The sequence below is a fragment of the Sinohyriopsis cumingii genome, chromosome 3, assembly GCF_028554795.1.
Source record: "Sinohyriopsis cumingii isolate HCF-2022 chromosome 3, ASM2855479v2, whole genome shotgun sequence".
NCBI lineage: Eukaryota > Metazoa > Mollusca > Bivalvia > Unionida > Unionidae > Sinohyriopsis > Sinohyriopsis cumingii.
The window spans coordinates 147,429,788-147,443,689 of record NC_142963.1 but is presented as its reverse complement, the minus strand read 5'-3'; the positions used below and the strand labels follow the sequence as shown (position 1 = coordinate 147,443,689).

The 13,902-nt window shown below is 34.5% G+C and overlaps 1 protein-coding gene across 3 annotated transcripts in view; it reads right to left on the bottom strand.

Moving 5' to 3' along the window:
- The window catches only part of LOC149804103 (uncharacterized), a 37,353-nt gene extending 23,451 nt beyond the window's left edge, over positions 1 to 13,902 (bottom strand). For 2 of the 3 annotated variants that reach the window (XR_016420302.1, XM_089954069.1), the window contains exons 1-3: positions 13,811 to 13,902; positions 1,924 to 2,181; positions 99 to 237 (exon numbers count right to left, since the gene is read on the bottom strand). Coding sequence is in view for 2 of the 3 variants with exons in the window: in XM_089954069.1 (XP_089810195.1) it covers positions 99 to 237; positions 1,924 to 2,133 (349 nt within the window). In the remaining variant the exon portion in view is untranslated. Of the gene's footprint in view, positions 1 to 98; positions 238 to 1,923; positions 3,404 to 13,810 lie in introns of those variants that run through there. The other variant, XM_089954070.1, reaches the window with a different exon arrangement.

The window sequence follows — 13,902 nt, the reverse complement described above, 5'->3', positions numbered from 1 at the left end:
GGGGGTGATTGGTTTTTACCACTGTACTTCCTTGTTGCTAGATCTTGTCTTGCAATAGATGCCAGGAAAGCTAAAGAAGTGAGAGAAAAAAATGTTACCCATGAAAACTTGGTTCAGATCCATCTGGAACTGTTTGGGTAACTCTTTAAAGAATTCATAGCTTTGCGAATACTTCTGTTTCAGCTTCAATCTGTTTTGTTTATCCTCTTCTATAGCTTTTTTGAGTCCCTCGTGTTTCTATATCACAATTTAAAGAAATATACAATTCAAGCCATATTTATAAAAATTGAACAAACTGTCAAAAATTTAAAACAGATTGTAGTTTTACGTCCCACCAGTAATGAAAGGCTGTTTAGCGTCATAGAAAAGGTTACACGTACGATTATTTACAGTTGATAAAAGGTTTATTATCGACCAGCGATAATAAAATAAAACAGTTAAAAGCAAAACGATTAGATAGTGAGGGTAAATTGAAAAAGACGAGTTTGTTTTGAGCAGCGGAAGACGAGAAGGAAATTGTATTTAAATTAGATATATTTGACTAAATCTGGAATTTAAATGTGAAATAGCACCGAATTTAAAATCAAAGACAGTTACCAAATCCTGTTATGCCACAAATATTTGAACATGAAACAACCGCACTGACTATATAACGGTGTTTAAAGAAACACTTTCGCTTGGAGATACCATATTTTTTGACGGATACAAATTCTTGCTGGTTATTTCACATCAGAATTAATACATGTTTGCCTTTTAAATGAAGATCTAATTATTGTGTGTACAATATATTCATATCTACAGTTCCACACAAAGTATACTAAAATCTTCTTGAACCGAGACAATATCGCGAACTTAGAGTCTCCGGGAAAACATCAGAATAAGCTGAAGCTTGTGTAGTTAACACCAAACTCCAAAATCTGGAATTGTGTAGTAAAAACCAAACTCCAAAATCTGGAATTGTGTAGTCAACATCAAACTCCAAAATCTGGAATTGTGTAGTTAACACCAAACTCCAAAATCTGGAATTGTGTAGTTAACACCAAACTCCAAAATATGGAATTGTGTAGTTAACACCAAACTCCAAAGTATGTAATTGTGTAGTTAACACCAAACTCCAAAACCTGGAATTGTGTAGCTAACACCAAACTCCAAAATCTGGAATTGTGTAGTAAAAACCAAACTCCAAAATCTGGAATTGTGTAGTCAACACCAAACTCCAAAATCTGGAATTGTGTAGTTAACACCAAACTCCAAAGTTTGGAATTGTGTAGTTAACACCAAACTCCAAAATCTGGAATTGTGTAGTTAACACCAAACTCCAAAATCTGGAATTGTGTAGTTAACACCAAACTCCAAAGTATGGAATTGTGTAGTTAACACCAAACTCCAAAGTATGGAATCACTGACATCCATATTGCTTTATGAGACGTTTGAATCAACCCAATTATAAAATCAATATAAAGCACACATACTCCACACACATTTAAAAATAGACATTGTTTGGGGTTTAAATATTTTAAGAGCATGATTTTATTGCTACAAAACCTTTTCATAGAGGGTTCAGTAGTGTCAGGTGTCAATCCATCTTGATTTCTACTAGGGAAATTGAGGAATATAGAAGTTACTATAGAAATACAAACTAAATAATACTATCATATGGATTAGATCATTTTAATTCGTACTAAATAACACTATCATACAGGTTACATAATTTTAATTCGTACTAACTAACACTATCACACAGGTTAGATTAATTCGCACTAAATAACACCGTCATACAGGTTAGATTAATTCGTGCTAAATAACACTATCATACAGATTAGATAATTTGTATTCGTACGATAACTAAAGCTGTACAAATCTGAATCGTTCTTTCCCATCTCATGAAATCGAATACATTATAGATGAAACGTCCTTACTTACCTCGCCTTGACCATGGACGCTGATTGGAACCTTATGTTTGCTTTGAAAGTATTCTGCAATTCGTTTCTTTGCTTCATCTAGATGAGACAGATGGGTTGTTGGTATACCCAAGTCTTTCATGACAGTGAACGCACTTCGAAGGTCTGGTATTTTTATGACGTCATCTACATTCCTGACGATAACGGACTCGCGTCCAACCTTTTTATCCATCTTGAAATGTCCGTCTATCTACGCCTTGTACATCGGCTGAACGATCTCCTGGTTTGGTAACAAAACATCTTTTAAGAAATACATATCGCGTTTTGCTTGTGTCATGCTGTTATAATATCTTGGGTTCATTATTCTTGTATCTGTCGAGCTCAATCAGTTTTTGCGAAACTATTCAATCGCATAGTCACGCACAAAAGCAGAATATAGTTTTCTGGATGCTTTGATTAACGAATAATAAATTATCACAATATTTTGTGATATGCGATCCGCAAATGCTGAACTCTCGTGACTCCAGTTATTGATCCATGTAAATCTTTACCTTTGTATTGCTGGATTAACTCTTTTATAATGTTTTGATTGTCTAAAGAAATAGTTTTATCCTTGTTACCAATATCGACGTAGCAGCACCCGTTTAACATTGATTATAGGTCTATGTGTGCAACTACATGTGTATGTATATGCATGCAGCTGTTTGAGACTAAAATTCACGGCCAGAGAAGAACACGTCCCTATCCCGGATAAAACCACCGACCTATGGGAAGCTATCGGCAAGCTTTCTCACATACTCGCAATGCCTGAGCCCGAGACCCGAAACAACTCGGACAGAGGTGAGATGGCAATGTGTTTGTGCGAGTGCGTGTGTATGTGTGCATATCTCAATGTGATGTATTAATGTGCTAAGTTTATGACCTGGAAACAAGTAATGTTTCTGTCCATTTTTTATATAAACATGTGCTTTAGTATCTCTTCTAAAAAATGCAGGGGTTCCAAACCAATGAATTTTTAAGTCTGCTTTAACAGTTATATGTAAAGAAGCTTGAAGTCCCTTCAAGTCAGTTGCCTTATTATACATAGCTCATTTCATCAGATATGATGGGTTTAAAAAAAATCTTTAAATTAAAGTCTTAATATGTGGTAGTATTCATTTTTGTGTTTATACGATCTCACACAACATAATTCTGGCTTTACTCGTGTCAATAAAAAGCTGTAGATTTATTTATTTATAGATAAACAACAACACGCTATACGTAAAAACCCACACCTTAGCACAGCTAGCTTTATGACGAGATTCTTTGTAGGGTCATTCCATTCATATATATAGCTAGCAATGTTAAGGTTTTGCCGGTTTCTGAACGATACGGTGAGCCGGGACGGTTGCTTGGTGAGAATAATGTACAGCTGACACAACAGTGTAACTTCAGTAATGGTGTCCCATTCATAAGATAAACTCCAAATGAAAATTTAGCGTACTCGCATCAATAACCATAACCGTAAAGTGACTATTACTTCAAGATGGTGTTTGATAGATTACTACCCTGCAAAACTACTATGTTATTTAGTATTAAAAAAATGGAAACATTCCCGTTGCCATGGACATGCCGTGGTAACCAACCTGAACTGATCAGATAATTTGTATCGTGTACTTATGCGAGACAAATTAGACTATAGGCACCTTGGAAACGTATATTATTTGATGTCACCCCTCCCCCTGCCACCTTGCTGAAAATGAGCAGAGCAGAGACAATAGAAAGAAAAATTAAAAACGACTATTCTGCTAAAATGAGTATGAAAAATAGATAGTGACGGGGTGGGTGGATGGAAGTGTAATATAACTCTCTACACTTAAAATAAATGACAATAAAATAAAACAAACATATTTGACCCACTGCTTTAAACGCTCACAGTCCTGTCCTTCTTTATTCTGTACATCCCACCTTATCTATATATGTGTGTTTCTGCGCGTGTGTGTGTGTGTGTGTGTGTGTGTGTGTGTGTGTGTGTGTGTTTGTGAGGGCTAGAACGCCTGAAATTCTACTACTGACATAATTAGTGTAAGTAACTGACTTCTAAATCAACTAACACACTCATTAACGCAACATCAACAAACTCATCAACTCTCAAAACCAAACAACTTAAGAAAAATAAATATACCATCAACTTTCGAAAAACATTAATTTAAACAAAATACTCTTGACTCTCAGAAATACTCATGTTAGTTACCGCAAAAAATACCATCGAATCCCCAAAACATACTATGATATTAAAAACCTTACTACTGAAATAAATGCTTCAACCTACCTGCTGCAAGATCACAGAGCAAAATAAATACAGTTTCTTTGCAAACATAAACAACGGCGCAAAGTGGCTTGTGATAAATTTAACAGCTTTCATAGGCGATATAATTGTTTCGAAAATGTAACATTAAAACAATAACAACGGTATCAAGACCAGTATTCAATTACAAGTTTTGGATAGTATATACTTTTATATTCAAAGCTACTTGTGTTATAATAACATCCAAGACAATATAAATGCTGAAGTTTTTAAAGGTCAGGCAATATTCGGCAATACTTGAGAAAAGACAAAATTTACAAAATACTTTTAATGATAATTATGCGCGAAAATCAGCATAAACTCTGATAGCATGCAGAAAGATCATGAACTCTTATATCATCATGTTAAGCAGACTAAATTCGAGATAAACAACATAAACGCTGATAACATAGTGACAAGCAGCATGACCTCTAATAGTTTTGAGATAAGCAGCATAAACTCTGATAGCATCGAAAAGCAGATTAGACTATGATGGCATCGAGATAAGCAGCATAAACTCTGATGGTTTCGAGATGAGAAGATTAGACGTTGATGGCATCGAGATAAGCAGCATAAACTCTGATGGTTTCCAGATGAGCAGATTAGACGTTGATGGCATCGAGATAAGCAGCATAAACTCTGATGGTTTCGAGATGAGCAGATTAGACGTTGATGGCATCGAGATAAGCAACAGAAACTCTGATAGCTTCGAGATGAGCAGATTAGACTATGATGGCATCGAGATAAGTAGCATAAACTCTGATAGTTTCGAGATGAACAGATTAGACTATGATGGCATCGAGATAAGCAGCATAAACTCTGATAGTTTCGAGATGAGCAGATTAGACTATGATGGCATCGAGATAAGCAGCATAAACTCTGATAGATTCGAGATGAGCAGATTAGACTATGATGGCATCGAGATAAGCAGCATAAACTCTTAAAGTTTAAAGATAAGCAGATAAGACTTTGATGGCATCGAAATAAGCAGTATAAACTCTGAAAGTTTCGAGATAAGCAGATTAGACTATGATGGTATCGAGATAACCAGCAAACTCTCTGATGGTTTCGAGATGAGCAGATTAGATTATGATGGCATCGAGATAAGCAGCATAAACTCTGATGGTTTCGAGATGAGCAGATTAGACTATGATGGTATCGAAATAAGCAGCATAAACTCTGATGGTTTCAAGATGAGTAGATTAGACGATGATGGCATCGAGATAATCAACATAAACTCTGATAGTTTCGAAATGAACAGATTAGACTATGATGGTATCGAAATAAGCAGCATAAACTCTGATGGTTTCGAGATGAGCAGATTAGACTATGATGGCAACGAGATAAGCAGCATAAACTGATAGTTTCGAGATGAACAGATTAGACTATGATGGTATCGAAATAAGCAGCATAAACTCTGATGGTTTCGAGATGAGCAGATTAGACTATGATGGCATCGAGATAAGCAACATAAACTCTGATAGCTTCGAGATGAGCAGATTAGACTATGATGGCATCGAGATAAGCAGCATAAACTCTTAAAGTTTAAAGATAAGCAGATAAGACTTTGATGGCATCGAAATAAGCAGTATAAACTCTTAAAGTTTCGAGATAAGCAGATTAGACTATGATGGTATCGAGATAACCAGCAAACTCTCTGATGGTTTCGAGATGAGCAGATTAGATTATGATGGCATCGAGATAAGCAGCATAAACTCTTAAAATTTAAAGATGAGCAGATAAGACTTTGATGGCATCGAAATAAGCAGCATAAACTCTGAAAGTTTCGAGATAAGCAGATTAGACTATGATGGTATCGAGATATCCAGCAAACTCTCTGATGGTTTCGAGATGAGCATATTAGATTATGATGGCATCGAGATAAGCAGCATAAACTCTGATAGCTTCGAGATGAGCAGATTAGACGATGATGGTATCGAAATAAGCAACATAAACTCTGATGGTTTCAAGATGAGCAGATTAGACGATGATGGCATCGAGATAATCAACATAAACTCTGATGGTTTCGAGATGGGCAGATTAGACTATGATGACATCGAGATAAGCAGCATAAACACTGATAACTTCGAGATGAGAAGATTAGACTATGATGGCATCGAGATAAGCAGCATTAACTCTGAAAGTTTCGAGATGAGCAGATTAGACTATGATGGTATCGAGATATCCAGCAAACTCTCTGATGGTTTCGAGATGAGCATATTAGATTATGATGGCATCGAAATAAGCAGCATGAACTCTGATAGTTTCAAGATGAGAAGATTAGACTATGATGGCATCGAGATAAGCAGCATAAACTCTGATGGTTTCGAGATGAGCAGATTAGACTATGATGGTATCGAAATAAGCAGCATAAACTCTGATGGTTTCAAGATGAGCAGATTAGACGATGATGGCATCGAGATAATCAACATAAACTCTGATGGTTTCGAGATGAACAGATTAGACTATGATGGTATCGAAATAAGCAGCATAAACTCTGATGGTTTCGAGATGAGCAGATTAGACTATGATGGCAACGAGATAAGCAGCATAAACTCTGATAGTTTCGAGATGAACAGATTAGACTATGATGGTATCGAAATAAGTAGCATAAACTCTGATGGTTTCGAGATGGGCAGATTAGACTATGATGGCATCGAGATAAGCAGCATAAACTCTGATGGTTTCGAGATGGGCAGATTAGACTATGATGGCATCGAGATAAGCAGCATAAACTCTTATAACATGATGATAAAAACTATACTCTGTGATGAAGAAATAAATTACTTAATGGATGTGTATAAATTTACAGACTTCTATACTGCTAACTTTGAGCACAACTGAAAACCTCGTAAACTGTTGTTGTTAATAGTTCAGGGGGTTGTTGATTAATAATGTCTTCTATCTATCTATCTATCTCTTTTTGTCTCTCTTTCTCTCCCTATATATATATTCCTTTTTTCTCCGTAAATTTTACATTGTCAGAATCGTGCATCTTTTTTACGATACTGAACACCTTGTTATTGCATGAACGTGTCCGGCATCTATGCCTAAAAATAGCATAGTGTATTGGGAACTACTTTGAAAACAAACCATGTAAATTCATGTAGTACACGCTTTAGGTTTTGGTTGATCAGATTTGTTTGTGAATGATGTAACAAGCTGTTTCCTACGTTTGAAAGTTTAGATGATAAAGTTAACGATGTGGATGAGTTAACTGAGTCAGAAACGAGCCTTTCAAACAAGCCAAGGCATGAATGTGATATTTCAATGTCAACAACAAACGTGAGAGACGCAGTAATTGAAAATTCCGTTTTGATAATTGAAACAGTTATTAGGAGAATAGGCAAATAGAATTGTTCAGACTGACCAATGTTCTCTAGGGGATATAAAATATAACATAGAAAAGTTTATTGAGGCCAATGGCTGTCGCATATCTGTCAGAGACGTACCATCTTACAAGTCTGTCAGCATACTAGATTCGAGGAAAAAAAAAGTGCAAATCATGATTTTGATAGGAAACTAAGAGCCTCGGAGCCAATAAACCAAGACAATGAAAAAGTATTATTTCCTCTGGCTATAAGGAGTCACGCAACAGCTACTTTTTAATTTTTCCGTGTAACAATTTTGATACAGTGTTAAATTAGCGACAGAAGACACTGTATAGGTTCAAAAGCGAGATGCATATGTCAGGGCATAAACATGTTTTCATAAGCTGGTAATAAGAATGGTAATACATTTATTTAAATACATCTTGACTTTCTCCAAAATGTACTTTCTTAGCTTTGATAGTCCGAATGGCATGTCCTGCAGAACCTGGTTCACATCAAAATTGTACTGGAATTTAGAGTACAATTCCATCTAAAGTCCATTCTCCTTAGTACACTGAATTGACCCAATAATCGAGTCAATCACATTTGGAAGAGCAGAATTGAGTTGGATCAATATAGAAACCAACTCCATGCGCATTCTTTCACAATATGACTCTAAATTTAACATTTAAGTACACCAAAACGACAATTCTTTTAGAAACAGATGACTAAGTTGTAAGGTTGCAGGGCTGTACTATGTGCTTATTAATATTGTTTTTATGTATTGATGAATATACAGTTGTGTATATTTTTGGAATGCAGCATAAATTCAATTACTTTGATTTTTTTGTGCCTTTTTATAATTATTAAGCCTTCGGTAGAAAAAGAAAATGAGTATCTAATAAAACGGTTACTGCATTTTTATGGGAAGATATGAACGAGTTTTCTCGTATGGATACTTCACTCTCACAGGTCGTGCAGCATGCATCCGAAAATCTCGTTTATGTTTTCCCATACAAATGCATTACAGTTTATAAATAATGTTCTGCTTGCTTTGTTATAACATTGATCAATAATGCAAATAACAAACCTACTATTCAATATTCAGTAATCGTTTCCGATGTTGATATTAGTGATGACACATATAGAAATCAGTGTGACGTCATGAAGATTATTATATGCTCATTTTTTTCTCCGTTAACTTTGAATTGTCAGAATCGTTCAATATTTTACAATACTGAACTCGCGCGCAACTTCATATTGCACTCATGAAGGAACTTCTTTCTATTGCAAACAAGCAATAAGCAATGGACGCAGACGCTAGTACATTGATTTGTAAATAATCATGTACACTCGCGTTAGTAGGCGTTTTACGTTTTGGTTGATTAAATTTGTTTCTGAATGAAGTAAAGCAGATGTTTTGTGGACTGCCACATACCAGCTGCTTTGGCACATTCCGCGTTAACTTGTTTGATACAATATTTCGGATTTAGGCTAGCTATACAGTAGACGCCAGAAAGGGTCCTTACAAATAATATGCAAGTGACAATGCATAAACTTTCTACTTTAGCTGGTAATAAGAATGGCAAAAAAAAAATATACTTTCAGTTTTACATCCAGAATTTCCTCAAAATGTACTTTCTTAGTTCTGCAAATCCGAATTACATGAGCCATGTCATAGGTTCTCAATCTTGATTACACATTTCGAAATTGTACTGTAATTTCGAATATAAGTGCAATTACATTCTCCTTACTGCACTCAAAACGAAATAAGCATTAAATTCCATAGCGTCTTTTTGATAATTGCAATTGAATGACTTCATATTTTTCCAACATTATGATTTAAAACATTCAATGACAGAAACAGAAACACATCTGCAGATGTCAACACGCTTCTCCCTCGCTTCTTCAATTCGATGTATTTCATATGGAATTGTCACATATAAATCCAGTCCATAAACAAGAAGTTTCGTAGAATCGACAAAAATACCAAAATATATTTATTCCAGGTCAAATGGAAACGTTGTTGCAATGCGCATTCATTCACAATATGACTCCAAATGTTAATTTTAACTAGACACGCCATTTTCTTTTGAAAGTTATGTCTAGCGCGTGACTATGTTCAAATTTATCTGGGCGGAGCTATGTGCGCAGTAATAATGTTGCTGTGTAATGATAAATCTGCGCTTGTGTATTTAGTTTGGAATACGGCATACATTCAGTTACTTTGTTTCTTGTAGTGTATTTTGTTAATATAATTAAGCATTAGGTAGAATAAGAAAATGAGCATATAATAAAAGGGTTACTGCATTTGTATGGGGAAATATGAACTCGTTTTGTGGGATGGATATATTGCACTCCAAGGTCGTGCAGTATTCCATCCGAATAACTCGTTCATATTTTCCCATACAAACGCAGTAACCTATAATTACTATGACGTAATAACAACCAGTTTATTGAGGACAGTTTGAAATGGTATATTTGGATCTCAAGTCTTTTTCAAGCATGTAAGATATAACGGCATGCGCGTTCCACTTAGAAAACAGGTGGACACCGGGTTGCGCGGAACACTTATGCAGAAGAAGGCTTTAAGTGCCAAAAGTGAATCGTACATAATTTTGATTGTAGTTGTGAGGGAAGACACGACCTGTGAGACTATAAACCTGGAAGATTAGTTATTGTTGGACAAAATGGTTGATTCTTTGTTGATATTATATCAGTTTATTTGTTTAAAGATATATGAATATTCAATGTAAATAGTAGGCTTACCTTGAGGAGAGTGTGTTATATAGCGTCACAAATGTACAAACAAAACCGTTGTAATCTGGGTGGGGTGGGGTGGGGTGGAGGAGCAGAACTATCGTAGGTATGAAAAGAGAATACAATCACTATGGAATTATGCATGTGTTCTTATAAATGGGTGAAACGACCATTTAATCTTCGAAGAGAGAGGTGGGATTGTGACATTTTTCAGAGAAAAAACTTCATCCTTTAAAATAGCTTGAAAAATATTCTTGCTCTAATGAAAATGTGAAAACAATATTACATACAGGATGTTTCTTTTTTTTTACATTAATACCGGATGTTTTTCATGTTGTTGTATCAAGTAACGTGATATTTTAACGAGTGGCAGCCGGTCAGTTGCATCGATGTCTCCTTAATCGATATCAAACTGCTTCGTTAGGTAATGTAGTAGTCCAGCCGGTCGGTTGTATGGATTACTCCTTTTAAAATCACATATTTCCTATTCCCTTGACACGATATTGACAAACGAATGTCCTGAAAGTGCCATTAATAAACAAATAACTTTGTTTGATATCCAGTAAACGAAAATTTTCTAATTTAAAATTTAAAGGACATAATTTCACTAAACGATAACATGGATCTCTCACAATTACAGTCATATATGGCCTAGGATATATATAGCCTATTCAGCGTCCACCTACACACCAAATTAGGGTGAACTGCTGTTATAATCAAAGACGTCGCTTTGCTGAAATGAAAATGTGATGAAAATACATATAAATTGAAGGGCAAATGAAAAAGACCAGCTTAATTCAACATTTACTATAAACAGCTTTGGAGAATTATATACGTGTGATGCAATATTAATGAAAATATCTACATGTCAACCAGGTGCGAACTTTAGCGATCTAACATTTATATTTAACTAGTATGATTGAGTTTGTAGATACTCTATAAGCAAGAGAAATAAACAGAACCAATAAATTGTGTAAATTTTAACAAATAATTTAATTATCAATGTTATAAAACGACATTTTAAGAAGAACTTGCAGTATTATGAATCGAATTCAAAACAATCCTGATGTATCACAATGGCATCCTCCATAAGTCCTTTGAATAATTTCACAATGGTCTCAGAATAAATTTAGTTCAGTGAGCACTTTCTAGTTCCATTGAATAATTTCACAATGGTCTCAGAATAATTTAAGTTCAGTGAGCACTTTCTAGTTCCATTGAATAATTTCACAATTGTCTCAAAATAAATTTAGTTCAGTGAGCACTTTCTAGTTCCATTGAATAATTCAAACAAATGTTACCGTTCAAATAATATCTAAATACAACATTAAATACTTCTGCAAACCGATGTTACATCAAGAACATGAGAAATAAGAATCCAAAATATGAATACAATAATTGCTCAGTTCTCTCCTTATATACATTTCCAAGTGTCTATTGCGACTGTATATCGCAATATACACCAAGTGAAAGACTTTCCTACTCAATCTAATATTTCACAATATCTACTCATGTAACCTTCCCATTTAATGGGAATGAACTTAATTCTTCTAAGAACACACCTGAACCTACCAGCCAATGATAAAGTACCCCATAACTTGTCAACAGGTTTTATTATTAATATTATTAATAATTATCGTAAACACCTACATGAACATCATCTTATAGGTTCTACGCATCCTACACTATTACTGTCTTAAAATATAATTTTATAACCCGTGTACAAAATTTATCTAATATATTGACTACAGATGATCATAATAGTTTATAGTCGCAAACAAGAACTGCAGATAGTATAGATAAAATCGTGTGCCAAGAGTATAAAAACATATAGATATACATAACAGGTGCTTTGGACATTTAGACGTCATATCTATATCTAAATAATACTTGACCATAATCACGTTCCAAAAGGCTGGGAAACAAACACCCGTCTTAACAGTTCTTTATCTTTCTCACTTTTACATTAGAAAAAGAATAGGTTTTCATGATTTACCTACTAAAGGAATTCAAAGCCTATTTCGCTTCAGATTTCATATGATAGATATATTATTGAATTGCAACGATGTATGACGAATGTAGCAAACAGGCATAGAATACTAGAGTTATAGTTAACGATCGATAATAAACTTCATAAATAATGCAACATCGCTGACTGTGTGTAAACGTCAATGCACCCAAAAGAAGTTTTACAACAGCAGTAGTACCTGTCAAACCCTTTACGATATAAATATTACCTGTAAAGACCTTAAAAATAGCAATATTACCTGTAAAGTCCTTTGCAATAGCAATATTACCTGTAAAGTCCTTTACAATAGCAATAATAGGTGTAAAGCACTTTAGAATATCAATATTACATGTCAAGCCCTTTACAATATCAATATTTCATGTCAGACCCTTTACAATAGCAAAACAACATGTCAAGCCATTTACAATAGCAATAGCATGTGTCAAGCCCTTTACAATAGCAATAGTACGTGTAAAGCCCTTTACAATAGCAATAGTACGTGTAAAGCCCTTTACAATAGCAATAGTACGTGTAAAGCCCTTTACAATAGCAATAGTACGTGTAAAGCTCTTTACAATAGCAATACTACGTCAAGCCCTTTATAAGAACAATATTACTTGTTAGCCCTTTACAATAGCAATAGTATGTGTAAAGTCCTTTACAATAGTAATATTACATGTAAAGCCCTTTGCAATAACAACAATAACTAGTCTGACTGATGTTACAGCAAGAACATGAGAAATGACATGAACTGTCATGCCTTTTATGTAGACAAACACTCTAAATAAGTCAAACGTTAATGTGTGCATTTCAACTTTAATCTGCATTGAGGCACAGTTGTATGCATTGAACAGATAATTGTATCTTTGCTATATCAGCACAATGTTTACCAATAATCGATATCACATTAAATGAATGAATGAATGAAGAAAGAAAGAAAGAAAGAAAGAAAGAATGAAAGAAAGAAAGAAAGAAAGAATGAATGAATGAATGTATGAATGAATGAATGAATGAATTAATGATACACGAATGAATACATGTATGTATGGATGGACTGTTCAATCGGTTTATCTATCAATTAATTAATCTATCTAATCATTGAGAGATTTGTGAAGAAATTTTAATTTTAAAAGCCGTTTTCAACCAATGACCTTCTTTCTTGAGGTGATAAACGGGACGGAAATATTCAGCAATTTGTGATCCATATGGAATACGTTTTTTCATTTACAAATACTTGTGTCCTAAGCATTTATAATGACCATTGCTAGATGTGATTTGAATGTGGAACACAATAATGAAGCAGTTTGTAGAACACTTCATATGCACCTTTCTTTATGTATGAATATGTTCAGCGATTTTGATCTCGTCTTCATATTTCACAGTTTCAACAGACAATGCTGAAATCCAACATGACAAATCAGAAGACTCTTTCATCGAACTGTTACTGAATACACATCGAAAATGAGTTGATACAATGTGTTAAGAAAACAATCTAGAAACTTACCTTGTACTTTTAAACAGTCATTCACTGTTCTCTTGGCGGTATCTTGTGCCTGTAAGAGCTCTTCGATCAATGACGTCTTTTGTATATACAAG